Here is a 27,776-nt window from a genome sequence, read left to right as displayed (position 1 = left end):
CAAAGGAGGTAATGATGAATCAGATGAAGAAAATGACCATGCTGGAAGCCAAGAAGTATTATTCATGGCATTCACAAATGATGATGATTCAGGTCTAGAAGGAAATGTAGATGAATTGTTAATGAGTGTCAGTGAAGAAAATGGGAAATTACGAAATAAAATCATTTCTCTCAAGGTAGAAAACGAGGAAGCAAAAAGAAGGGAAGACCTCTTGAAAAATAAGCTAAAAGAAAAAGAAGAAATTTGTGAAGAACGTGAAGCCGAAATAGTATTTCTGAGGAAGAAATTGGAGCAAGTCAAAAAGGGTTGGGAAAGCTCTCAAATACTTGACATTATCCTAAATGATCAAAAACCTCAACATGACAAATTTGGGATAGGTTTTAAAGGAGAATCATCAAGTATTAAGAATAATGCGAAAAGCTATGCCAACATACTTTCTAGCAACCCAAAAGAAGAAAGATTATTTCATCAAAGACCCATTTCAAATCCAAAGAATGAAGAGAGAGTAACTCCAAGGAAAAATGTTGATTCAAATCATGGCTATTACAATATGTACAAAACTATCTCTTTTGGGCATTGTTTTTATTGTAAAAATTTTGGTCATCAAGCTAGACATTGCATGGCCCGTAAGAATGAAACATCAAAATTGAAGGATTAAACAAACAAACCATATAGTCTCAAAGGGCAAGGACAAATCAAGACCTACAACTCTTTTGATCCCTTCGCCAAATTTGATCCAATTTGCTCATTATGTAATGATTATGGACATAATGAACAAAATTGCCCCCTCAAAGAAGAGAAGCAAAAAATGAGAATCCCAACACAGATAAATGTGGCCTAGCTCTATGTGCTCACAGTGATGAAAATCATTGGTTTGTGGATAGTGGGTGCTCCAGACATATGACAAGGGACAAAAGGAAATTTGTCTCATTGAACAAAAAGGAAGGAAATGTACCCTTTGGAAGTGGATATGCCAAAATTGCTAGAAAATGAACAATTACCCTTATTAATGGAAAAGGAAAGGCTCAAAATGCTTTGCTAGTAAACAGGTTCAAACACAATCTCTCGAGTGTTAGCCAAATCCGTTATCAAGGACATAATGTTGTCTTTAGCACTAAATATTGTGAAATAAGGAACTCTTCCTCAGGGGAACTTGTGGCAAAAGGAGTTAGAACACCAGATAACGTCTACATTCTAAACAAAATTCAAGAAGATGAATGTTACTTAAGTCAAATAGATGAAAGTTGGCTGTGGCACAAACGACTTGGACATACAAGTTTCGATAACTTGATCAATATAAGCAAGATTAATGGAGTACGAGACATCCCAAAGTTATTCAAGCCAAATCAAGGAGTATGTGGTCCATGTCAACATGGAAAGAAAACTAGAACCAACCACAAGACCAAGGAGTTTTATACATCAAAACCTTTGGAGATCATCCATGCTGATTTGTGGACCAACTAGAACTCCGACACTCCAAGGAGAAATGTACTTTGTTTTATTTGTTGATGACTATACTAGAATGATGTGGGTATATTTCATAAAATATAAATCTGAAGCATTTGAGTGTTTTAAGAATCATAAAGCTCTTGTAGAAAATGAAAAGGCTTATAAGATTAAATGTCTTAGAATGGATAGAGGGGGAGAATTCACATCAAAAGAATTTGATGAATTCTGTAAAGTACATGGAATCGAAAGAGAACTCTCTGCTGCTAGAACACCCAAGCGGAATGGGTTAGTTGAAAGAAGAAACCGAACAATTCAAGAAATGGCAAGAACAATGTTAATAGCAGCTGACTTGCAGCGAAATTTCTGGAGAAAAGCAGTTGGGGCAGTTGTTTATACCTTGAATTGAACTCAACTAAGACCAAATAATGAGAAGACTCCTTATGAATTATGGAAAGGAAGACCTGCTTAAATAAATTCTTCAAGATTTTTGGAAGCAAGTGCTTCATAAAAATCAATGATGACTCACCAGGAAAATTTGATTCTCAGGTTGACGAAGGAATATTTCTTGGATATTCTACAAGGAGCAAAGCCTACAAGTGCTACAATAATCGACTACGGAAAATAGTGGAAAGCATTGATGTGAAGATTGATGAAGACTTTCTAGAACAAGAAATTGAAGATCACGAAGTTGACCCTCTCATTGAAGAAGAACCTGAAAAAGAGGAAAAAGATCAAGAAAAACACAAGGAAAAAGAACCATCTCAAACCCCTTCAAAGATGAAGTTTCTCCAAAAATATCACTCAGAGGAGCAGATTATTGGCAATATAGATGAAGGGATGCAAACTCGAAGAAGGATGACAAGTACACCAAAGAAAAATGATGTTGATCTCCTATCTATGATAGAACCAGAAACATTTACTCAAGCAAGTAAAGATCCTCATTGGGTAAAAGCCATGGAAGAAGAAATGTCTCAAATCGAGAAGAATGAGACATGGGAGCTGGTACCTTGTCCAAAGGATAAAAATATAATTGGAACCAAGTGGGTGTTCAAAAACAAAATGAATGAAGATGGACAAATCATCAGAAATAAGGCAAGGCTTGTTTGTAAAGGTTATTCACAAATTGAAGGAATCGACTTTGAAGAAACCTTTGCACCAGTAGCTCGTGTGGAAGCTATAAGGATGTTCTTGGCATTTTCTTTGCTCAAAAGGATTTAAACTCTATCAAATGGACATAAAATCAACATTTCTGAATGGGGAACTCAAGGAAGAAGTCTACATGGAGCAACCCGAAGGGTTTAATCTAGCAGAAGGAAAATACTTTGTTTGTAAGTTGAAAAAGGCATTATATGGGTTGAAACAAGCTCCTAGAGCTTGGTACACAAGATTGGATCACTATCTACAACAACAAGGCTTCAAGAAGAGGGTGCTAGGAAGTAATCTCTACATAAAGATGGATGAGGATAAGCTACTAGTCACTTTTGTCTATGTTGATGATCTGATTTTTTATAGTAATAATGACGAGATGAGCCATGAGTTTGCTCAAAATATGTCAAAAGAGTTCAAAATGTCAATGATAGGAGAGTTATCTTACTTCCTTGGACTAAAAGTATCTCAAACCACGGCAGACATGTTCATATCTCAAGCAAAATATCTTAAAGACATGCTTAAAAGATATGGAATGGAAGACTGTGCACCCATGAGCACACCTGTGACCACAAATTGCAAATTAAGCAAAGATGATGACTCTCCTTCGGTAGATGCAGCTCATTATAGGTCAATAATTGGAGCCCTCTTATACTTAACTGCTACGAGACCTGACATTATGCAAGCAATAGGAATGGTGGGAAGATTTCAATCAGCTCCTAAACAATCCCATTTGTTGGCTGTAAAAAGAATTCTCAGATACTTGAAAGGAACTCCTGATTTTGGTCTTTAGTACCCTAAGAGCTCAACTCTTACTGTGACTGCGTACACCGACGCTGATTGGGCCGAAAGTGTCGATGATTGAAAAAGTACTAGTGGAAATGCATTCTTCTTGGGAGATTTTCTAGTATCTTGGCTCAACAAAAAACAAACATCCATATCACTATCTACAGCTAAAGCCGAGTATATAGCCGCTGCAGATTGTTGTACTCAAATATTATAGATGAAGGAAGCTTTGAAAGAAGTCAACATAGGTACCAATCAACCAATCACCATCTATTGTGATAACACAAGTGCTATCAGTCTCAACAAAAATCCAGTGATGCATTCAAATACCAAACATATACCAATCAAGTATCATTTCCTTCGTGAACAAGTAGCTGAACAAAACATCAACTTGGAATATATCAATACTAAGGAGCAGATAGATGATATTTTCACAAAACCTTTTCCTCGAGAAGCATTTGAACATTTATTTCTCTAGCATCATATTAAGTTGATTCATAAAGATGTTAGATGACAGGGGGAGCAATTCGATAGGGGGAGTCCTTGTGCACTCCTTTGCCATTGATGTCAAAGTGGGAGAGAAGAAGAATATTGCTATCAATGACAAAGGTGGAGATTGTTAATCTAGGTTGTCATTGATGTCAATATAGCAGTGTTTGTGATGGCAAATTCTTTGATACATGATTGCCTATTGATACATGATTGCCTAGGGTTTCACCATAGTGATGAAAGTTTGATATATGATGACATAATGAGATGGAGACCCAAGTGGATTGAACATATATATACAAACATAATAGAAGCAGTAGAGCCGTGAAGAAACAGGAGCAAGAAGCCAAAGAGGAGAAGCCATTGTGAAACCAAAGAGTAAGTTGAAGTGTTATCAAAAGAACAAAGAGCAAACAACGATAATAGAGGAGTAAAGAAGAAAACATCGGAGGAGCCATATCGGAAGTATCGCATGTAATATATGTCCAAGAAGAACCGATAGGAAGAAAACAATGGAGGAGCATAAACAGAGTTATAGGAGGTCACAGGAATATAAGCAACAACTATCGAAAGAGCGAGGGTAGGAGTGTATGGATGTTCAAACACTTACGTCGATCTCATTTTCAAATCCTAGCCGTCGATCTCTGTTTTTAACCCATGTGCTAGTTGAAGACCCGCAGGTCGTAGATTTGATGACCTCGTATATCCAATGGATATCGGGTCATAAAGTGATCAAACGTTAAATCTCAAAACGGACCCGAACTTTTATAGATCAAGGATTTATAATCCTTATCGGCTTCGTAAGGGTGGTTAAGCGTCGTGCAAGTTCCCCGGCCGATATCATTGTGAACCATTGGATCCAGCGTGCCTTGATCAAATGGTGGAAGATCAACAATTGGGTTTGTTGATTGGGTGGATCAACAACCGTCGGATTAATGATGAGATCAATGGTGGAGAATTAATCCAATAAGACTTGGGACTGAGTGGACTCGAGAAGTTTATGGACACAAGTTTATTTTATTTGGGGTCCGGTCGTGTGCATTCACGTGGGACCAGCGTTCGTTTGCAGGATTAAAGGAATAACTCCATTTTTTCATGAAGTTGTGATCGCAATTAAAGGTGATGACATGGCATGTGGGACCTCCATGTGGATATGGCAGCTCTTATATGGTTTCTGTGAATAATCAAGTCTATGCATAAAAGAATCTCTGATATATATTTTTAATATATAAGTCGACCTCCCTCCAATAGACGTGTCCTTTGGTCATTGGTGAAACTCGTATAAAAATGAGTTAAAACGCTTCAGTTCTGAGTATCTATCTCGGGCACAAAAAAACAACATAAAGAAGTTCACAACTCATGAACTTGAAGAGACAAAGGAAGCCGAAGGAACAAAAGAAAAAGGAAGCCGAAAGGTCCAACGAAAGAAGATGAAGCCGAAAGGTCCAATGGAAGAAGATAAAGGCAAAGGTCTGGCTGACGTAGAAGGTGAAGTAGAAGACGAAGGCCGAGCTAAGAAGGAAGCTGAAGATAGTGGGAGGACAATCTTTTGACCTGATTCATCTTGAAAGATAGGGTTGAAGCCCTTGGGGTTGATGCCTCAGAATTGAAAAGATTGGTGTCCTTGGAGTTGGTGCTCCTAAATCCAAGGTTGGTGCCTTGATAAGATAGGGTCGAAGCCCTAGAGGTCGGAGCCTCATCAAAACCAAGTTGGAGCCTGGAACACATTTATATTGTATTTATTATTTTATTCAATAAAATTATACTTGTACATTTCTCTATTTAAATTGTGAAGAATTAAATTGGTAATAACAATTGAAGGAAAATACAGATTCAACCCCCCCTCTCAGTATTTCCAACACACGAAACTCTCTCCAACGCCTCTCTAAGGCTCTGCATTAGCCTGAAATCCTTTGTGCCATCCCTTTGATGCTCTGCGCAGGCCCTCTGCGTCACTCACGTAGGCCCTTTGGTCCTCTGTGCAATCACTCCAGCCCTCTGCGTGACTTCTGCTGGCTTTGCGTCTACCTCTTTGCCTCTGCGCTGGTCTTCTGACACTATATCTACCTCTTTGCTATGCCCTCACTACCCCTCGTTGCAACTATGATAATTGGTTCAATTTCTCTTAGTAAACCCTACTCTAGAAAATTGAATTGACTGATCAATCTGGTGTATCTCCAATTGACCCTCAAGCCTCCTCTTATACTTTTTCTGTTGAGTCTTCAACGACTAAGATTACATCTCTAATCAACGGGTAAGATTAGATTTGGCTTGATCCATGTCATTTAGAACCTTCTCACCCATATTTATATTAATACCCATTAATATTTTTGGTTTCCTAAGTTTAGACTTGAGAACCCATTAAAAATATTAATTATTTTAATATATCTCTAACCGGGCGGAATTTCCCTAAACCATTTCTGGGTTTTGGATATCTTCAGTGCTTTAGCCTCTCCACCAATTTTCATGGCTAGAGCACATCCGATGCTACCCCAAATCAACACTCCCTCTTAGCGAGGAATGTGCTCTAGTAATGTTCCACCACTAAACATCACTCTGATCATTTGGCATCGGTACCTGTGCTAATGCTTGGCCTTGTTTCCCAACATCCTTTGCACTACTACATCCTGTTCTGCTGCCCATGGCTTTACCACTTCCATTGCTACATCTGTACGACAACTCCTCTGCATCTGTGTTGTTGCTGGTCCTTCCTCCCAACACTGCATTTGCATTGCAACCCTCTCTCATCATGATGCCCATATCACTACCATTGCTATTACTGCATTGCAACTCAGTTACTTAGACGATGGTAATTGATCTACCCAACTACTAACATCCTTGTCAGGCCAGAAGCCCTCCTAATGCTGAAGCTTTCTCTGTTGCTAACCTGTGCTCCCTCTGCACTGCTGCAACAACTCTGTGCCTCTTGCACTGCTGCAAACACCTTTGTGCCTTCCTGCATTGTTGCAATCTCCTCTGTGCCTCTCGCACTACTGCAACTGTTTTTGCGCTGCCAGGGACTACTGCACTCTAGCACTATTGTGCTGCTCCATCCGCATCTTACTTCTATCGACATCCGTCATCCTGCTACTGTCTCTCGGGGCTCCCGTAGCCGGATATGATCCAAGAGTTTGGGTACTTCAAGGATCCTGCCCCACATCCCTTATAGTCCTCTTGACTACAACTCGATGTCTCCCCAACTCTTCTCTAGAGGTACATGAGCACTCATGGCACAATCATCATCATTCTCTACCTCCTTCTCTGCCTTAGCTAGCACTACCTTAGAGTCAGAAGCCTCTCCCTTATTCTTCTTCCTGGGACACTGGGTTGCATAATGGCCTAGTTCCCCACAATTGAAGCACTTAATCTTGGAGATGTTCTTCTTCCTCTTCCCTTGCTGCTCCGCAGATGCCAGAGCCGCATCCTCTTCCACCTCTTTCTTGATCTAGTCTCCTTTGCCGCTACTTCTCGCTTTGGTAAGCCGTTTGATCTTTTCTTGGCAAAGAGATGCCCATAATTCTTCCCATCTTGGAAGATTCAATCTGCCCAAAATGCTTTGGATGAATATATCCCACTCCTCGAAGACTGTGTCCAGGACGACCCTCACCATTAACTCGATCTGGCGTGGCCCATATGGAAGTCAGTTGGTCCCGAATATCCTGCAACCTGCTGAGGAAGTGATCTATTTGCTCCCCCTTCTGCATCTAATACGACCACAGCTGATTCTCCAGTAGCATCTTCCTCTGCACGAAAGTGCCTTGATACAATGTCGTCAAGGTATCCCACATTTCCATTGATGTATTCCTCTTGGCAATATGCTGAACTACACGATCCTTGACCCCATCAAGGATTCTGCACTTTGCCTTGACCATCGCATCCTCATACCTTTTGTTATCAGCTGGGTCGACTGGGATAGCCACGGTTCTCAAGGCGAAGGCCTTGATGCGATGTTAATCCAGAACAGACAGTATCCTGGCCTTCTAGATGACAAAGTTGGATGCTCCGTCAAACCTGTCCTGATCCCTCAGTCCGTTTATTGCCATCTCTGCTCTTCTTTTCGACTCCTTTGAGTCTCCACTTCCCTCCTTGAAGTTCTCTATTTGACTCCCTCTTTGTCTCTACTTCCTCCTAGAATTTCTCTTCTAGACTCCCTCTGAGTCTTGATTTCCCTCCTGGAAATCCTTCTGCCAACAGTTGAATCACTCCTCTCTGATCCCATTTGCTCTTGTAACACTGATATGGATTTCCTGGCTAGAAATTTGCCTAGGTAGCGCCTCCTTCTACCTTGGTTCTGTCCCGTTAGGTACTGTTCTACCTCGACAACAACAACACCCCACCAAATTCACACTTCACAATTTGCCCACAACTTCCTATGCCCGAACAACTAAAGAAACTGAGCCTCTTGGCTCTACGCAATCCCAACAATGCTGAATCGCTTTGCTGGCTAACTGCGTCACTCCTACTTGGCTGAGTAGGATGACGTGGCTCCTCGTGAGCCTCTTCTGCCTTCCTCTGCCTCTGCGCTGGCCTCTCTTTGGCTCGAAATGATGACACATGCCCTTCTATGTCACTCCTTCTCTGCTGCTTTCTGCTTAGGAACAACTTCTGTCTCTCAGGACAACCGTTTCTGCTGCAAATTCTTTGATTCAACTGGTGCCTTTAACTCTCTTGAGATTTGCAATCCTCTGATACCATGTTGAAATTTCTAAGTCTAACCCGTTAGAAATTTTCTTGCACTATCTGGTTTATTTCACCTACTTGTTAAATTACTGAACAAGTTATTTAACCATATAAATACTGAAATAAACACAAATGAAGTTTCAACCATCTACAGATCATCAACTGAAAGAAACAAACAAACACACAAGGGACACTGTTATTTTTGGACAATCGTCCCCGGGAAAACCCATCTTGGGAAAACCGATGTAACACTTTTGAGGGTTTTATTATTATGCAGCTTTTTTTGAGTACAACTAGGTGCCAAACTGGCTCATTCGACAGAGAAATCAATTTGGTAGTAATACCTCTCTTTGGAAGCAGATATTCTGAAAGTCTGCTCCACGAAACTCTCTCCAACGCCTCTCTGAGGCTCTGTGTCAGCCTGAAACCCTCTGCATTAGCCCTCTGATGCTCTGCGCAAGATCTCTGGCCCTCTGCGTTACTCATGCAGGCCCTCTGGCCCTCTGCGTGGCTTCTGTTGGCTCTGCATCTGCCTCTCTGCCTCTGTGTTGGTCTTCCGGCACTATCTCTGCCTCTCTGCCTATGTGCTGGTCTTCCGGCACTATCTCTGCCTCTCTGCTATGCACTCACTACCCCTTGCTGCAACTCTGATCACTGGTTCGATTTCTCTTAGCAAACCCCACTCTAGAAAATCGAACTCACTGATCAATTTGGAGTATCTCCAACTAACCCTCAAGCCTTCTCTTATACTTTTCCTGTTGAGTTTTCAATGGCCGAGATTATATCTCTAATCAACGGCTAGGATTAGATTTGGTTTGATCCATGTCATTTAAAATCTTCTCACCCAGTTTTGTATTAATACCCATTAATATTTTTATTTTCCTAAGTTTAGACTTAGGAACCTATTAAAAATATTAATTATTTTAATATCTCTCTAACCGGCATAATTTCCCAAACAATTTCTGGGTCTTGGATATCTCATGTGCTTTAGCCTTTCCATCAATTTTCATGGCTTGAGCACATCTGGTGCTACCCCAAATCAACACATTCCAATACACAAGCACACTAATTATTCATAACTCTCAGAAGTGTAAATTTAAAGTTGTCTAATAAATAATTTGCACATTTAAGCTTTCTTTATCTTTTAAAGGTAGATTGATTGTTTTTCACTTGATTCAATATAAATCGATGTTAACTGAACTCCCATGTTTACACAAAATAGCTTGATCAACCTTTAGGGACTCCTTACTTTGCACACTTAAGCTTTCTTTAACTTTTAAAGGTAGATTGGTTGTTTTTCACTTGATTCAATATAAATCTAACTGAACTCCCATGTTTACACAAAATAGCTTGATCAACCTTTAAGGACTCTCGCCAGACTAGGATAGTTTCCATTCCTTAGTCTGAAAAGTGGGGCAAGCCCTGCACCATGGTGACAGTGGGTGGCTTGCTGGATAGTGTGCCTCCAGGTTCTGAAAATTTGTGGTTAAGACTTTCTTCACCTAGTGAGACTTTGAACAATAGCAAAAAAATATGGATCAAATCACGTTCAAAACTTTGGCATAGTGCACTCTTGAAGCTTCAAGCTAGGAGTGTCAAATTCATTCCTACTGGAAAACTACTAGGTGTGTTCAAGTAATACTCCAGTTTATGTTTTTAAATTGTTTTGTTGTGTGTGCTATTTACATTCTTAAGAATCATTTTGATTTAAGGGGCATACTTTGTACACTGAGAATATCATATTCCTAATGAATTTAAACTGTTTTCCATTTGTACATGAGAGGAACTAAAATCGATATGGTACAGCCCCTGAGAACTTGTGAGAAGCAGAAACTGCATGATACAATCTTTCGTTGGTTTTATTGCTCATATAGTACATAAAATGAAAGAATTGGAGCCTGCAACAATAGGCCTTAATATTCATAAAGCTTATTTATTTTGTGAAAATTATTCCTCCTTGGTATATTCTATAAGTATATGTGGAGACCTGTAAATATTAACCAATGTTCCAAATAATAGTTCTTCAAGTTTTAGTTCTCCTTCTGCCCTTGCAGCATATATATCTTCACAAATTGCTATCAACCTGCAGGTACAAGAAATTGAGTTGTAAATTAAAAATGTATAGGAAATGAAAATAAGTTTCTAGAAGCAAGCATACATCAATTAATGGAATTATACTTTCTATGACATACCCCAGTCGATTCTTCAAATTAAATATGAAGTAGAAAAAGTTGCGGCAATATTCTGGGGCTCACCAATGATAAATATAATAAGAAAAAGCCTCTAATAGAGTTAGATGCATACAGCCAACACACATATTCAGTTACTTGAAATTGTTTCCTTTTGTACTAGTAAAAGTAGTATTTAATTTAATAATGATAGTGTTCAATATCAAGACTAATAATTGCAGTCCACTGAACCACAACATAGTATACTTCAATGCGATTAAATGTGATATGAAGTCATTCCGGTAAAATTCACTCTCCTTAGAAGAAGAATGGAAGAATGAAACTATCTTAATGTCCTTGGCTGACCTGTTAGAATGTTAAATATAATGTTCATCATTGTATGTGAACATTAAGGTCAAATATATGACACGTATGTTCTAGTGGAACAGCAGGAAAGAACAGTCTAGCGAAGATCAAAGGCCTCTATATTTTGCTGTATCATAGGGAAATTTGATTCATCCTCTACATAGAAGTATTCTTTTGTCTCACTTCTAATTTCTGTGTATGTTCTTTAATTTTCGCCCTTTGAAGCCACCATTTTGATAACATGGTCTCAGAGCAGAATTGCGAGTCCATGGAGGCTTTGAACTGCTGTGGATGAAATCCAGTCGAGGATTGTGGCAAGCTCCTACTTTATTCTATTTTCCATTTTTCTCCAAGCATTTGAATATTTATCAGATTTTCCCCATCATTTTATTAAGAGTCTAAATCTCTGAAATTGATCAGAAATTAAAATATTTGTTTAGTGCTGCCATCACAAATTCCATGGTGGTGTTCATGGAGATTCATAATAAAATTATGCACATTTCCTTCGTCAATTTTAGGCTTCTGCTGAGGATTTTCCTTAATGATGGCTCTTGTATCACCATTTAGAGCATCAACAAGGTCAACAAGTCTCCTCCATATTTGCTATCCCCAAGCTGTTCACTGGATTTACGGAGCTGCCCTTGCTTGCAGATTTGTGACATCCTGCTCACATTTTTGGTACCAGTCTTCCCTTAGGGCAGCTGACCCATCATCTAAATCTGAATCACCATTCTGGGCATCTTCAAGCTTCTCTTCTTCTCCTGGTATACCATCCTCTTGAATGAGGTCATGAGAATCTCCTTCTACCAGTGCTTCATATGATGCCATGGGAACTTCTTCTCCTATAATTACTTCATTGTCATCAGAGATATGTCCCTTACTTGGAACCACAAGTGCTTCCTTATGTGACCTGACAACCTCATCATTACTGTTATGAAGCTGCCTTTTTGGGACAGCAGAAGCATCATTTTGCATTTCAACTTCTTCAAAGTGCATGATGAGAGTTTCATCTTGTAGTGCTTCATCTCCATTTTTGTCATTGTCATCATTGCCTTCAAAAATATTAAGAAGGCCCTCCTACTGTAAGGCTGCCAACAAGTACTGGTAGACATCATCGAATCTTTGCAATCTTGGATGACAGTGGTTGAGAAAGTTCTCAATCAAGGCTTTGAGAGAAGGGGTACTCTTTGAACTGTAAGAGTACTTGAGGCAACTAAAATGAACTTGTTCAAAAGAGAAAATATCTTGGCATCTTCATGTCTTCAAATTTTGAGATGTGCCTCGTAAATGCCAAGAAATGTGTGATAATGGCCAAAGGGACACATCAAATGCTTGAAGCTTTTCATAAAATTTTGGATGAGGCTTATTTGGGTATCCCGAGATGTCCTTGACATCCAATGCTATGTACAACGTTAGATTATGGTAGCAGCGAACATGTGTTCTAGTCTCTATGATGTCAAAGAGGATAAGAAACATGAGATATCCAAAACCCAGAAAAAGGTTTTGCAACAAAAGACTTGAACACCTCAATTAAATTCATTAGCCATAATTAAAATATTTCTTAAGTCTAACTTAGGAAAAGTGGTTAATTAAAGTGAATTAATTGGGGAAGTTCGATTTTGCTCTAGAGACTTCTGGAAAAGTTAATTGACGAAGTCAAAATGATCTTAGCCATCAGCTGAGATGTGATCGTGGCTGTTGACTCAAAACGAGAGATTATAAGAGCAGGTCGAAGGGTTTGGAGAAGACATTGAATGAGTTGAGCAGTTTGACTACCTAGTTGCAGGGATTTAGCAAGGGTGCAATTGAAGCTAGGGAAGCATCAGAGGTAGGGATTTCAATAGAGATTTGGGAGCAGGATTCCGGAGAGATTCCCAGTGATTTTCCAGTGTTAGAGAGGTAGAAAAAGGGAGGCCAAATTATTTGCTGATGAGGCTTTATTCAGCGAGTGCGAGTAGCTAGTTGACAGTGTGAGTGGCAGAGGAGCTCGTTGAGTGAGCTAGATGCCATATCTATCATCTGGAGGTAGAGCGAGTGGGCTAGCAGCAGTCCAAGAGGTAGGACGACTTGTTGGGAGGAGGTTACAAAGGCTGAACGAATATCTGGAGGCATCTGTGCGCATTCCAGCCAGGTAGTGCGAATAGCTAGGGGGTGCGAGTTGTTGAGATAGAGCACCGGATCAGTTGCAGAGGGAGATAGTTATACTCCAGATTAGTTTGCCAGATGAGAGCAGTATTTGCCGGAGGTTTGCCAGTGAAATGCAACTAGTTCATTGTACTCTCAAATTGTTGAATAATAATAAAACCCTCATCTGTTGCACTGGTTTTCCCTTTGGAGTTTTTCCAGGGACATTTATCCACAAATAACAGTGTCATATTTTTATGTGAGTGCATATTTTCTCAGTTCTGTATTTTACTATGTTGCACGGGTACCCGCACCCGAGGGTGGGGTTCTCGAACCCGTCCCGGGTTCCCGCACCCAAGTACCGGATTCGGGTACGAGTTCTTCCCAGACGAACCCAGAAGAACTGGGTTCTTCAAAAAAAAATTTGGGTTCTTTTCCTTTAACGGGTTTTTGGGTTCTTGGGTTCTTCAGGTGCTTGGGTTCTTGGGTTCTTCGGGTTCTTTGGGTTCTTCATAAAAAACTATATTAAAAATATAATTAATAATATATAGTTGGATTGAGGTTAAGAACAAAGTGCATACATTTGTTGTAGGAGATAGATCACACCCACAGGTAGAGGAGATCTATGCAGAATTGCAGTGACTGACAGGGTTGATGAAGGAAGCAGGGGATGTACTTGATGTGCATTTTATGCTGCATGATAAGAAACAGTAGCAGGTGGTAGTGATCATCACATGATGTGCAATAGGAGTGGTGGAAATCTGAATTGTTTTACAAGAGGAAGAAGCTTATATTTTGTTTGTGCTTTTCAGCAAGTTGTAAAGACCACTTAAGTCTCATCAAAAGCGCAAGAAGTGCATATGTCGTAATTTCCACTATTCTGCCAAGTTCATAAATGAGGTCACCATGCAGGAAACCGTCCTGAGTGATTTAATCCACTTCATTATTTCCTCAACTCTGTTTTTTTGGCATTTATGTTGAGGCTTAAGTAAAATAAGTTAGCTGGAAGTGCTATATTATTCTGTTGGTGTCTCTACAAAGGGAGTGGAGGTTTGAGCACTATTTACTGTTTTCATGTATCATGCCAAAGGCTATATCTCCCTAGGGCATTTCTCAAGGACAATAGCCCATACAACAAGTTTGAAGTAGCATGGGTATTTTCAAAATTTTTAGGTTGAAGTTACATCAAGATATTCAAGTGAACAAAAGATGTGAGTGGACTGTCGACCTCCTTGGATATATGATTGCAGAGAGCTTGTCTGGGCAGAATAGGGATCAGGCTTCAGTTAGAGACCTTTTTTTTTCCTTGGAGCTTCAGGTAATGACTTATAAATAGCAGTAAAGGCATTTTCAGAGACACTCTTGTTCTATTTTTGCTCATGATGAGAAGTGTTGAAATTCAAATCTCACATAAATACATATAAGATGTAGATGTATGCACACAAATCGATGCATACACATAGACAGACATTAATGGACATAGAGAGATGCACACAAGAATTATAGTTTATAGCTGTAATGTATTATTCCATATGTTGGCTTGACAAAAGACGCTTGCCAGCAAGCTGTATAATTGACTTTGTACTGATTTCATGTGTTTCATTTTTGGATGAAAATATGGTGCAACTCTAAATTGAATAAGTTAATTGCATCAAGCAACAGATGTTATGCTTGTCTGTATAAAACAATAGTTAATATCTTCACTCTTTTTTATGGTAGCTAATACTGGGGACTTGTGTTTGAGGGTCAAACAGGTAACATAACAATTGAGAAAGGTCTGAAATTCTGTTGGATTTGGAAAATAAAATGAAAGATCAGCATAGGAAGAGAAATTGGAAGCATGGAAAAGGATGGACATTATAGCAGTGTGATCAGACAAACAATGATGCCTGCAATGTTAATATGGCAATATAGAGTTAGGGAACAAGTTTGACCTGCAAAACTGTATTTGATAGGATGCTTGCGTCACGCGTGGTATGTGGTTTCGTGGAACTCAATGACAGCAGGATATGCTGACCACAACTGTTGCATGGATGCTTTCCCATTTGTGGCAGAATGCTTTGGTTTGTCATAAATCCAAACCAGGTGATCTTCACTATTATTTTGAAGGCATGTGCCAGATTGCCATCAGATGAAAATGGTAAGCAGGTCCGTTTATGCATTATCAGAATGGGTTTGGAAAAAATACACAAATTCAAATTTCATATATATTATTAATTATATTTTTTCAACTTTAATATATTTCATATATATTATTAATTATATATATATGAAATATTAATTAATAATATACATGTTTAAATGATTATCATTAAAGTTTTCTTGTTTAAAATTTAAAGTTGAAAAAATATACAAATTCAAATTTCATATATATTGTTAATTATAAATTATAAATTTATAATTTATAAAATTTAATTATTAAAATTTAATATTATTATATTACCCGACGAACCCACGCACCCTGTTTCCAAAAATGCCGTCCCCGTCACCGTCCCTGTCCCCACACCCAGGTTTCCTGGCAACATAGGTATTTTATATTGTTAATTTTCTACTGTTCTATGTTGTTACAATCACTTTAGCCCAATTTTTTTCTTTAATTAGTAATCTTTCAACATAATTTATTCTTCCAATTATCAAGAGCAATTGTAGATAGAACAGTAAATGCAATAGACAGTAGAAGATAATCAAGATCAATAAGAGACACAAGGATTTGGTCAAAGACTAGGGAAAAACCCACAACGGGGAAAAACCTTTCAAATTCTTCTTCTTATTAGATTGTCATAAAATGTTCAAGAAAAAGAGAGTACAATGTTCCAATTCACCAATCACAAGACTATCCAACAAAACCAACCAAACAATATCCAAGAGATGAGCCCAATAGAGAAATTAAAGTTTCCAAGCCTGCATCAATGGTCGTAATCTGCGATCCATTGTCAAAAGTATCTTAGGTCACAGCCGCGCGGAGCTAGTGACCATGTGTGTGGCTGAAGCTTTCTAGCTGCAGGGAGCACCCTATCAATCAACGGCCAACTGTCAAAAGTATCTCAGGTCACAATTGCACAGAGCTAGTGACCATGCCTACGGTTGGAGCACCCTATCAAGCGAGCAACCATAGCTGAGAATTCCCTGTTTCAACCCTGTGGCTCTAGATCAATTTATTCTTTTCACATGTGCAAGCTTAGATCGTGCAATTTCAGACATGTACGAACCAATTTTGCAAACCAATCTCATACCTGTGCGAACCAATCCAAAGAAGAGAGAGAAGAAGATGCTTATTGATGTTGTCCAAAGGATGTTCATTTGACTTGTGTTTATAATATATATGCTTCCAAGGGTGTCCAGTTTCTCTTTAAATTCAACTTATACTTTTGTGCACATGTGGGTTTCCTCCTTAAAAATACATTTTTCCTTAACCAAATTAAATTCTTCCAAGGGCTAGGAGGGGTCTTTCTTGATGAGGAAGACTTCCCAAACGAGGGAATTTGTCCCTGAGATGCCAAATTAACACTCCCTCTTAGCTAGGGAGAAATTTCTGACTGCAACATATGTCCCATCTCAAAATATGTCATCATCAAGAAATGTCGTCACAACTCATCTCTGCTCATATATGCTGAGCACTCTCAAATCTAACAGAACAAGACTTTGACATTGTAGGGTAGCTCAAGCTACCAAACTCTATCCATCGGGGAGTCTTTGCTACCACCTGGTATCCAATGAATTGTCATAGGGGAGTTCCAACTCAACCCACATCATAGGGGAGCCCAACTCAACCCACTATCCAAGGACAATAGGTAGGATACAACTTATCGTGAGGTAAGGATCACAACTATCCTATCGTCTGCTGATCTTCCCATCAAGACCCTAAAGAGTCAAGTGGTAAAACACCTGCATCCACTACCTTGGGAGAAGATACACACTTACCATGAATGGTAAGTGTTATCGCTCAAACTAGCAAGGGAGCTAAGGGGAGTCCCTAAACGGAAAATGCTAGGCCAAGGGCAACACATGGAGTCTTAGCCCACTGTCACCTCAGCTAAGGCTCCCTTCTATTTACGGACATTCACTGATGGGAGGAGACTCGATATGTATGGAGTCACTAGTGAATGATAAGTCAATGGATATGAGTGACCCAGACCCTTTTCCAGAAGGTTTTGAAGGATGGAGCTTGCTTGCTTTCTAAGCAAGGTACTATATACTTCTAGGAAAAGGAAGAGGATTTTGAGGGTTAGGTTTATGGGATAAGACGTGTGAAGGAGCTTCCCAATCCCTAAAATCCTTGTTAGAATTGGTATCCCAGATGGTTCTTGAAGAATGGTCTTTCAAAGGAGTGGGACCACATGGGGCCAAGTGGACTCGGTCTAGGGTATGAGGAAGGAATGTAGCAACCAATGATATTCTTACCCTAGACAAGGCGGGGAAAGGATCAAAGAAAAATAATTGCTCAAAGATGTAGGTTTGACCGTGGGAAGTGCTAGCCTTGGGGATGGAAGGGCAAGTTTTGGTGCCAGAGCTAGGGCTTGTCTTTTCTCCCAACCCCACCGTTGAAATGTCTTCCAATTTGGAGGAGGGCTAGAGGAAAGGCCAAAGCAGGAGACCTAGGAGATCAAAATTTTTTAGTGGCTAACTTTTCGGAAAATCGATGCCCAAGGCACCCCAATGTGGCTAGACTTGGGAGAAGGTGAAAAAATAAGAGTTTTGGTGACCACCCTTGGTAGATCAGTGCCTTAATCCTTGGGAGAATGGAGTCTATGTTGATTATATGTAAGATTCCTTGGTTCCCAGTCGAGGTGGCGTCAAAATTACTTCACAAACCCCTCTAGGTCAAGTGAAAGCAATCTTGTAGCTTTTATACTTCAAATGCACAAGAGTAATGGCTTATCAAGGTCAAATTTTACCCCTAGGAGATTTTTCTCACACTACATGGATACATGGAGAGAACACTATCATACAGACAATTCCACAATATTAAGCAGTAATTGCATGCAATAATTAGCCCTAAAACAACGAAAATCCCAGTCCACATATATGACAAAAAGTAACAAGAATAACATCAAAATTTTGTACTTACATGTAGTAGAGTATATCCAACCATTCACAAATGACTATAGAGAAGCTCCAAGAGAAGATAGACCAACAACCATATATCAAAATTCATCCATAAAAGCTCCCATTCATCCTCTAGAAAAAAGTGTGACATTCTCTAAAGAAGAGAGAGATCCAATCCAAAGTGACAATGAGAAATGGTCTCATCTCACGTGTATTTATACACATCTAAGGAGTTCAAATTAGCCTCCTTGGCCAACATAAGTCCGGAAACTAAAACAATGTGTCAATAATACAACTTTTGGTGACAAGCCCACCAAACTAACTCATGAATGAAAAGATAAGCCTCTCAAGAGGTCAAATAATAATCTAAGAATTGTTGATTTGGGGTAGCATCGGATGTGCTCTAGCCACAAAATTTGGTGGAGAGGTTGGGGCACTTGAGATCTCCAATACCCAGAAAGGGTTTGGGCAAATTCTAACAGATCAAGAGATGTTAAAATAATTAATATTTTTAATGGAGTCCTTAAGTCTAAACTTAGGGAAAATAAAATATTAACGTGTATTAATATGAATCTGTGTTAGAATGGTCCAAAAGACGTGGATCAAACCAGATCTAATTTTAGCTGTTGATTAGGGATTTAATCTCGGCCGTTGAGATGTCAACAAAAAAAGTATAAGAGGAGGCTTGAGGGGTACTTGGAGAACACACTGAGGGAGACCAGTCAGGAGGCAACATGTACAGAACAAAGAGACAGGAGATCAGCGCAGAAGAGGTAGTCGCAGAACCAGAGGAAGCCATGCAGAGGCAGCAGAGACTGCATAGAGCCAGAAGGGCCTGCGTCATCCACGCAGAGGCTGCAGGAGTGACACATAGCCAACCAGGGCTCACGCAAGGCCATGAAGGGGCAGCCGGGAGCTGCGCAGAGCCTCAGAGAAGCCAGCATTGTTGACATAGAGGGCCAGAGGGTTGACGCAGGGCCTCCCAGGGTTGACGCAAACCCATTCGGAGTGACGCAAGGCTAGCGTGAGGCAGAGAGGGGTTGACACAGTCCACAGATAGGCAGTTGCTGGGGTTTAGAAGGATGCAGGAATATTGCAGAGTGGAGTTGGTGAGGTACTGTAGTCAAAATAGTACCTGACAGAGCAGGACCAGAGGAGTTGCTACTGAGAGTTTCTAGCCGAGGAACCTGGATTAGTGGTGCGGTTGCACAAGAAAATCAAAGTGGGGGCATCTCGACAAGTGGTAGAAGGATTTCCAGGAGGGAAATTAGGACTTAGAGGGAGTCCAAAAGAGAACTTCCAGATGGGAAGTAGAGACTTAGAGAAGTCGAACAGAGAACTTCCAATAGGGAAGTAGAGGAGCATCATGGCACTACACGGAGTAAGAGACCAGGATAGACTGGATAGAGCATTGAACTTCGTAGTCTGGAAGGCTAGAATCTTATTTGTACTTGACAGGAATCGTGTCAAGAACTTCGCCTTAAAGGTAATAGCTGTCCCAGTCAACGACAATGATAATAACAGGTACGAGGAGGCGATGGGAGGGCCAAGAGCATTATCCTTGATGGGGTCAAGGATCATATAGTACCACACATAGCCGAGAAGGAAATGACATTTGAGATGTGGGAGACTCTCAAGAAGTTGTATCAGCATACTTCTGTGTAGAGAAGAACGCTGCTTGAGAATCAGATGAGGTCGTATCAAATGAAGAAGGGACAATCGATTGACACCTTCCTCGGAGGATTGAATGAGATCCGAGACTAGTTGACTGCTATAGGGGCGACACCGGATCAGGAACTAATGGTGAGGACAATCCTAAATGCTGTCTCAGAAGGCTGGGAAGTATTTGTCTAGAGTATACTGGGCAAAGGGACACTTCCACCTTGGGACGAGATGTGGGCAGCTTTTCGCCAGGAAGAGATCAAACGACAGTCGAAGATGGGTAGCAACAGCAAAGGGATCAAGGTCAAGCAGGAGGAGGAAGACGTGGCCCTAGCATCTGAAGGAAAGTAGGAGAAGCGGAAGAAGAAAGATCTCTCCAAGATCAAGTGCTTCCACTATGGGAAGCTGGATCATTATGCAACCCAGTGTCCAAGGAAGAAGAGTAAGGGAGAGTCTTCCGAGACTAAGGCAGCGTTAGCAAGGGCAAAGAAGGAAGTTTTGAAAAACGATGATTGTGCCATGAGTGCACATGCACCACTTGAGCGGAAGTGGGGAGACATCGAGCTGTAGTCAAGCGGACTACAGGCGATGAGGGGTAGGATCATCGAGGTACCCAACCTCTTGGATTAGACTTGCTACAGGAGCCCCGACGAGGAGTAGCAGGACTGGCTGAGTGGGTAGAGACAGATACAGATGGAGCGACAAAGAGAGCTACAGTGCAGGAGTCCCAATACAATGCGAGGCTAGTAGGCTGCGACAGTGCGAGAGGCATAGGAGTGTTGCACCAGTGCAGGATGGCACAGATGGGTGTGCAATGGTGTGAGATGCAGGGAGTTGTTGTAGCAACGCAGAGGTCAGAGAGGGAGCACTTGTCAACGGTAGAGGGAGCTTCAGCATCAGTGGGTGTCTCTAGTCCAACGGGGAGGTCAGATTGGAAGATCAGTCACTTACTTCTCAGTAACTAAATTGCAGTGCAGCAGTGGGCAACACGATGCAACATGATGAGAGGAGGTGCAGTGCGGATCCAGTGCTGGGAGAAAGGACCAGCAGCAACACGGATGCAGAGGGAGTTGTCATACAGATGCATCAGTGGCAGTGGAAGAACCATGGGCAACAGTACAGGATGCAACAGTGCAGAGGATGTTGGGCAAGAAGGCCCAACATCAGCGTAGGTACCGATGCTGGATGATCAGAGTAATACTCAGTGAGGAGTATTGCTAGAGCATAGTCCTCGCTAAGAGGGAGTGTTGATTTGGGGTAGCATTGAATGTGCTCTAGCCACGAAATTTGGTGGAGAGGTTGGGCACATGAGATCTCCAATACCCAGAAAGGGTTTGGGCAGATTCTAGACAGATAAGGAGATATTAAAATAATTAATATTTTTAATGGAGTCCCTCAGTCTAAACTTAGGTAAAATAAAATATTAATGTGTATTAATATGAATCTGTGTTAGAATGGTCCAAAAGACAAGGATCAAGTCAGATCTAATCTTAGCCATTGATTAGGGACTTAATCTCGGCCGTTGATATGCCAACAAGAAAAGTATAAGAGGAGGCTTGAGGGTCACCTGGAGAACACACCAGAGTGATTAGTCATTGTATTCTCTAGAGCGGGGTTTGCTAAGAGAGATAGAATTAGTGATTGGAGAGCAATTGAGGGGCATTGAGTACAGAGAGACAGAGAAACAGAGATAGTGCCGGGAGAGCAGCAAAGCAGCCAGAGAGAGTGACGCAGGAGCAGCCAGTGCTCACGCAGGGCCTCGCAAAGGTAGTTAAGTGCTACGTAGAGCACCAGAGAGGCCAGTGTAGTTGACGCAGAGGGTCAGACTCCAGAGAGCTGACGCAGGCCAAGATAGGTTGACACAAGGCCAGCGCTGGGCTAGGAGAGGCTAACACAGGGCCAACGCTGGGCTAGGAGAGGTTGACACAGTCTATATTGGACAGACGCTGGGGTTTATGGGGCAGATTGGTGCTGAGTAGCTGCTCAAAGGATTATCCGAGGTTTCAGCCAGTAGATTTGTCAGAAACTGTGAGGTATTGCTGCCAAGGAAATTCTCTGTTGGGTAGGCCAATTTCGACACCTAGATTGTACTCTGATATTGCTTAATAAGAAAACCCTCAGATGGCTGCACCGGTTTTCCCACATTGGGTTTTTTCGAGGACATTAGTCCAAAAAATAATGGTGTCATATGGTGCGTTTGTTTCTGTTTCTTTTAATTGCTGATCTGTAATATGTTGAGCATGCACTAGTGTTTATTTTCAATATTTACATTGTAAATAACTTATTAAGGAAAATAACAAGTAGGTAGGAATAAATCAGATAAAGTGCATGGAGGGTTTCTAACTAAGTAAACTTAGAAACTTCAACACTTGGGACTTGTGTCAACACTATGTCTTGAAATTCATGCTGTTTGACTGCTATACTCAACAACTCGTCCTCCTTCCTTGAGCTTGACTTACTCCCTACGCATGAGTTTCTCACTCAACAAACAAAAAGGAGTTTCTCCTTGGGATTCATGCCACTAAAAGACAAGAGATGGTGTCCTTGTTGATCTAAATTGTCATTGATGTCAATATGGCAATATTCTAGATACTAAATGATGATATGAAACCAAGGAGAAGTAGAGCAGATCCGTGAAGAAACAGGAGCAAGAAGCCAAGGAGCAAAGCCATGAGGAGAAGCCAGAGGAAAGCCAAGCCAGCGAAGCCATGAGTATTGCAGAGTATCAGAGGAGTTAACAGAGGAGCCATATCAGACCAGAGAAGAGTGGAGAGTCAAGGGAGCTGAGATGATTAGGTTTTGAGTGAGAAGTGAGAGGTTGAGTGTTAGAGGGGGTTTGAGTGTATCTGCGTTCAACAGTTAACCGGGTATTTCTTTGTATTCCCACTGAAAAACATAAATCTCAATGCTTAACACTTTTATTCACAAATCACGATTATCTTGTGTTAAGTGTTAAATCTCGTGGTTAAACGATTAAGCGCTTTATTTGAGTGATTGATTAATGCACGTGGTTATATTCCAAAAAGCGGGTTTGTAATAGTGGCAGTGGTTATCAGGTGGATGCTAGGCAGTAAGTGGTATTTTGAAGCGAACAAAGTTCTTTCTACAAATTAATTACTCCAGAAAACTTGGAATATAAAGATATCCATGAGGATACAAATACTATATATAAAATATGAATAATTTAAAAACTAAATATTAAATATAGTATTATATTAGGTATTGAAAAATATTATATATAATTATATATTAAATATATAAATAGATTAATAATCTCTGATCTAGTTAATTTTTACCCAGTTTACTTAGCTCTAGTAGTATAATAATAATTATAAAGAATATTAATATTAATTTAGTTAAAGGGGTTTGACTGGGTCCTTAAGTTGAAAAATAGCCGTTAGTCTTTTTAGCCGTTGGAGTCTCTGCTTGGACTATTTAACTCGCTATACTGGATCTGTATCTTCAACTTGTCCTGACGATGAACCACACTAGTTGGTTCGAAACGCGTCGACAAATGATCAATTATGTGATTTCGCCAAAGATTTTTCTAAACAAGAATGAGAATGATAATGAATGAGAACGAGAGGCTTGCTTTTATATCGGGCAAGTGTCTCTTCACGAAGAGTCATGTCTCATTTAGACATGCCTCTTCAACCTAATTACTAATTAACTAATCATTATTTATGCTTATTATCATTTACATTATTTATATCTATTATATTCGTTACATTGCCTCCTTCCTCAAAAAGCTTTGTCCTCAAAGCTTGTCGATGAAAAAGGCTTGATCTCTTTTTCCGGCTTCAAATGACTTTCTTTCTCGGAACAATCATCTTCGTCGATATAAGCCAATATGAGCTTCTAAGTGACAAACAAAATTGTCGCACCGAGAAGGGATCAGACCATCCTAGATTAATCTTCTGTGGAATATTTTGATCACTGCAATTTTATAACATCTTGTTAGCATAAGACTGGATTGATGTTACGTCACTATTCTCTGGAACATCAGTTTGTTGTTCCTGGTCCGAATGGTACATATACTTAGCTTGGTTGATTTGTCTACTTTCGTGATTTGGATGCCGATAGGGAACTTTTTTGGTTTGACTTTCCCTTTTTAGGTGTGTGAATTTTTTTTTACTTACTTCAGGGAATGTTGTTGTTGATTGCCAAACCTTCAACTTGCTTGTCTCTTTCCTGAGTTGTGACTTTCACTGGATCGGTATCTGTTGTTTTGTCATCAACTTGAATTCCTACATTTGATGCTTCCTTCTCAATAAGTTGTTGTACCTTGTTTTCTAATGAATTCTTATCCTTCTTAAGTTTCTTAATTTGCATCAGTAATTTTTTGCTATGGTTTTTAAATCGAAAAGTTTCTTCATTTTTGTCAACAAAGATTTTGTCAATTTCTTTTTGCATATTTTGTAATACTTTCTTACCTTGAGAGATTACTTTTGAAATATCTGAGATATATTATGGCGTTACTGAATTTGGTTTTAGTGTAAAATCTTGGAGCGTTATTTTCTTCTTGTTGTAAGAAAATGTTAAAAACTTCTTCTTTCTATTTAGAATAAAGGAACCTAGAGTTTCCATCCAGGGTAAGCCCAAAACAATATCACTATCGTCAAGAAATAAGGTTTTCACGGTGAATTGCGAGGTAAAAGTGTAATCTCCAATACTTAGGTGTAGATTGCTTATGTCGTATTGTTTATCACAAATGCTAGAACAATTCATTTCAATTATATTTGATTTAGGAATCACCAATTGGTTAGCACATTTATGACTAACATAATTACTTTCTTCAGCAAGACTGATAGAGATTATGATATCTCTTCCTGTGAGTGATCCTTTGACTTTAAATAATGTATCAACTCTTTTACTAAAGGTTCAAGGAAACCTTTCATTACTAGTCTCCATTTTCTTCTTAAATCATTTCTTTTTTTTTTAATAATTTTTTTTTTTTAATTTTTATATAATAATAATTTTTTTAGTATATAATTATAAATTATATAATTTTAATTTATATATATAGATATATATTTTTATATTAATATTATATATAATTATATTAACATTAACCATATATCAACGAAGTTATGGATAAGAACCCAACGGACGTGACTGTTAAAGCAAACGGGATGGTTGATTGTTCGAACTTCGTTGATAATGATGTCATGGGAAGCAAGACGGCTAACCAATGAAAAAGGAGACGGAGTTGTCAGGTTCAACAGTGGCGGCTGTTCATATGAAGGCCAACTATTGACGAGTAATAGAAGTGTTTGAATGAGACAATGACGATTGGCAGGAGTTGAGGGGGGTGTTTGGGGACGATGGTTTGTTAGAGCGGTTGTTGGATGGTCATGCAATGAACGACAGAGATTGTCCGATGGCGACGAATAAAACTAACGAATACGGTAACGTATTGGCAGCGGAGAGAACCTAGGATCAAACGTGGTAGTTTAGATTATGAGTTTGGAAATATGTGCAGTCGGTGTTACGATAGAGGGAAACAATGGCTCGATTAATGGCTGGGCACACAATTGAGGATATGCCGAACGGTTGGAGGGAGCAGATCAAAGCGACGAGAATGTGGAGAGTGGTGGGAGTTTGGTCGAGTCGAGACTGCGAATGGGAGTATGGATGCGGCATTAGTCGGTGGTGAAAAACAACGATGAAGGTGGCTGAGAGGCGGCGACAACTGACGTTTCTTACACTGAGATAGGTAATGCGTGTATATATATATATATATATATTTTTTTTTTTTTTTTTTAAATATGGCCAAAGGCCTTTGACAAAAAATCAGTGAAGGAGAAACTCCCAAACTTCTATAGCGAAACGCTTGAATTGCAATAGCAATAATTCTGACAAAGAGTCGATGGCCAAGGGCCTAGATCGAAGAGCGTGGCTTTGTACAGCAGTGAAGCAGCCAGAGGATCGACTGCTCTGATACCAAATGAAGCGAACAAAGTTCCTTCTACAAATTAATTACTCCAGAAGACTTGGAATATAAAGATATCCATGAGGATACAAATACTATATATAAAATATGAATAAGAATGAGAATGATAATGAATGAGAACAATAGGCTTGCTTTTATATCAGGCAAGTCTCTTCACGAAGAGTCATGTCTCATTTAGACATGCCTCTTCAACCTAATTACTAATTAACTAATAATTATTTATGCTTATTATCATTTACATTATTTATATATATTTTATTCGTTACATATTTAGAGGAGCTCTCCCGATTCCATTAACTGAGCGACACGTAGCACTCGGGTGGAGAGAGAAAAGCACCTTTTTCGAGTGGTTATTTCCCTTGCAAGTGGCTCACCCGAAATGCATGTAGGCCATTCGATCTAGTGCGGGTTGATCGACGACGAAGGATCAACGGACGGTTTTGGGTTGATCGGGTTAAGTCGGGACCGTTAGATCTGGAGAGAAGAGATCTACGACGTAGCAAGCTTCCGATGGATTGTGTTGATCAGACCGAGTGTTGATCGTTGGATCTAATACAGAAGAAATCGATGGTGCGGAACAAGGCGCTGATTAAAAAGCGAAAAGTCAATGTGGGACCGAAGGTAGGAGTTGAAAAGTGGGATCCTCCGTGCAAAGTAAGCCACAAATAGAGTGTGGCTGAAGACTTTCGATTGGTTAGAAATTAACCAATATCTTGTTGTAGACATAACACCAACCTCCTGCGATAATAACGCGGACCCGACTGCACCACTATTATAACACGCCCTAATGTTATATCGCGTCTGCCGTGTCGGAAGTTATGTATCGCAAGTTATAAAGGGATGGCACACGATAAACTCCGATTGCGATACGTATGTGAACCCATTGCACCATTGTAATATGCCCTAATGCTATATCGCATCCGTTGTGTCGGAAGGTATGTATCGCAAGTTATAAAGGGATGGCACACTATAATCTTGCGATTGTGATTGAGATAGTGACGTGGCATGTGGGACCTTCCTGTTGGTACAACCTCTCCTATGAAATCCTTCGTAAAATAATGAAGTCTATTGTATGAATATTATTAAAGAAGAAAAGAGCCTCTTTGATATTTTTAATATGAATGTAATTCAGTCTCTCTTCCGAATTAACGTGTCCTGTGAGTATTGGAACACTCAAATAGACAGAGGAAGCCATGGATCGGGAAGCCAAAGTATCAAGCAAGCGTAGATGGTCGAGCGAGCGCAGAGGAAGCTAAAGCGACCGAAGGAGGGAAGCTAGAAGGTCGAGCGAGCGTTGAGGAAGCCGAAGCTCAAGCAAGCAAGTAGGAAGCCAAAGGTTAGGCGTATCAGGCGTATATAACAGAGAACAAGGAAAGTACTAGTTGTTGGTGAACTGGAAGAAATGATGGAGCGGTAGGTCCAACAAGATAGGAGGAAGCCGAAGGTTCAGCAGGACAGGAGGAAGCCGAAGGTCCAGCAGGACAAGAGAAAGCCGAAGGAAGAGCAACTCTGTTGACCGGATTCACCTTTGAAAGGCTCAGACTAGTGCTAAGTTAATCAGGTACATAACGCAACCTGAAGAACAATTCTGTGAAGGGATAAATAAAGTTTCATCTGACATAGCTTAAAGGGAATAGTAACCAGCACCAGTATTTGTTTTTGGGAAGTAAGAGATTGCAATAACAAGAACAATGCGTAGTAGTCACGCTTGAAGCATTCACTGTAACAGTGAGAACAAAGTCCTGAAACAGAGAATTGGCTTTTGTGCAGAGCTTAGTGCAATTCACTGTAGACACACTGAAGCTGTGTGGGGACATTATTGGAGATCATGATGGCTATTTGATATCATCATGAGGTAACTTTGCAGACTCTGTGTGGACAGTATGAAGAGTTGTAAAGACTCCTTC

The 27,776-nt window shown here is 40.0% G+C and overlaps 1 protein-coding gene across 1 annotated transcript in view; it reads right to left on the bottom strand.

Moving 5' to 3' along the window:
- Positions 1-10,292: 10,292 nt before the first annotated feature.
- LOC149234058 (piezo-type mechanosensitive ion channel component) overlaps positions 10,293-27,776 on the bottom strand; it is a 360,941-nt gene continuing 343,457 nt past the window's right edge. Inside the window, exon 15 of the mRNA XM_089368143.1 lies at positions 10,293-10,633. Coding sequence (XP_089224269.1) covers positions 10,498-10,633 — 136 coding nt within the window. The 3' untranslated portion in view covers positions 10,293-10,497. The remainder of the gene's footprint in view (positions 10,634-27,776) is intronic.

Source organism: Pinus tabuliformis, chromosome 8 (genome assembly GCF_031772625.1).
Source record: "Pinus tabuliformis cultivar Carrire ecotype Pingquan chromosome 8, CPIR1, whole genome shotgun sequence".
NCBI lineage: Eukaryota > Viridiplantae > Streptophyta > Pinopsida > Pinales > Pinaceae > Pinus > Pinus tabuliformis.
Note: the sequence above shows the minus strand (reverse complement) of the source record. Positions and strands in the feature narration are given on the sequence as shown.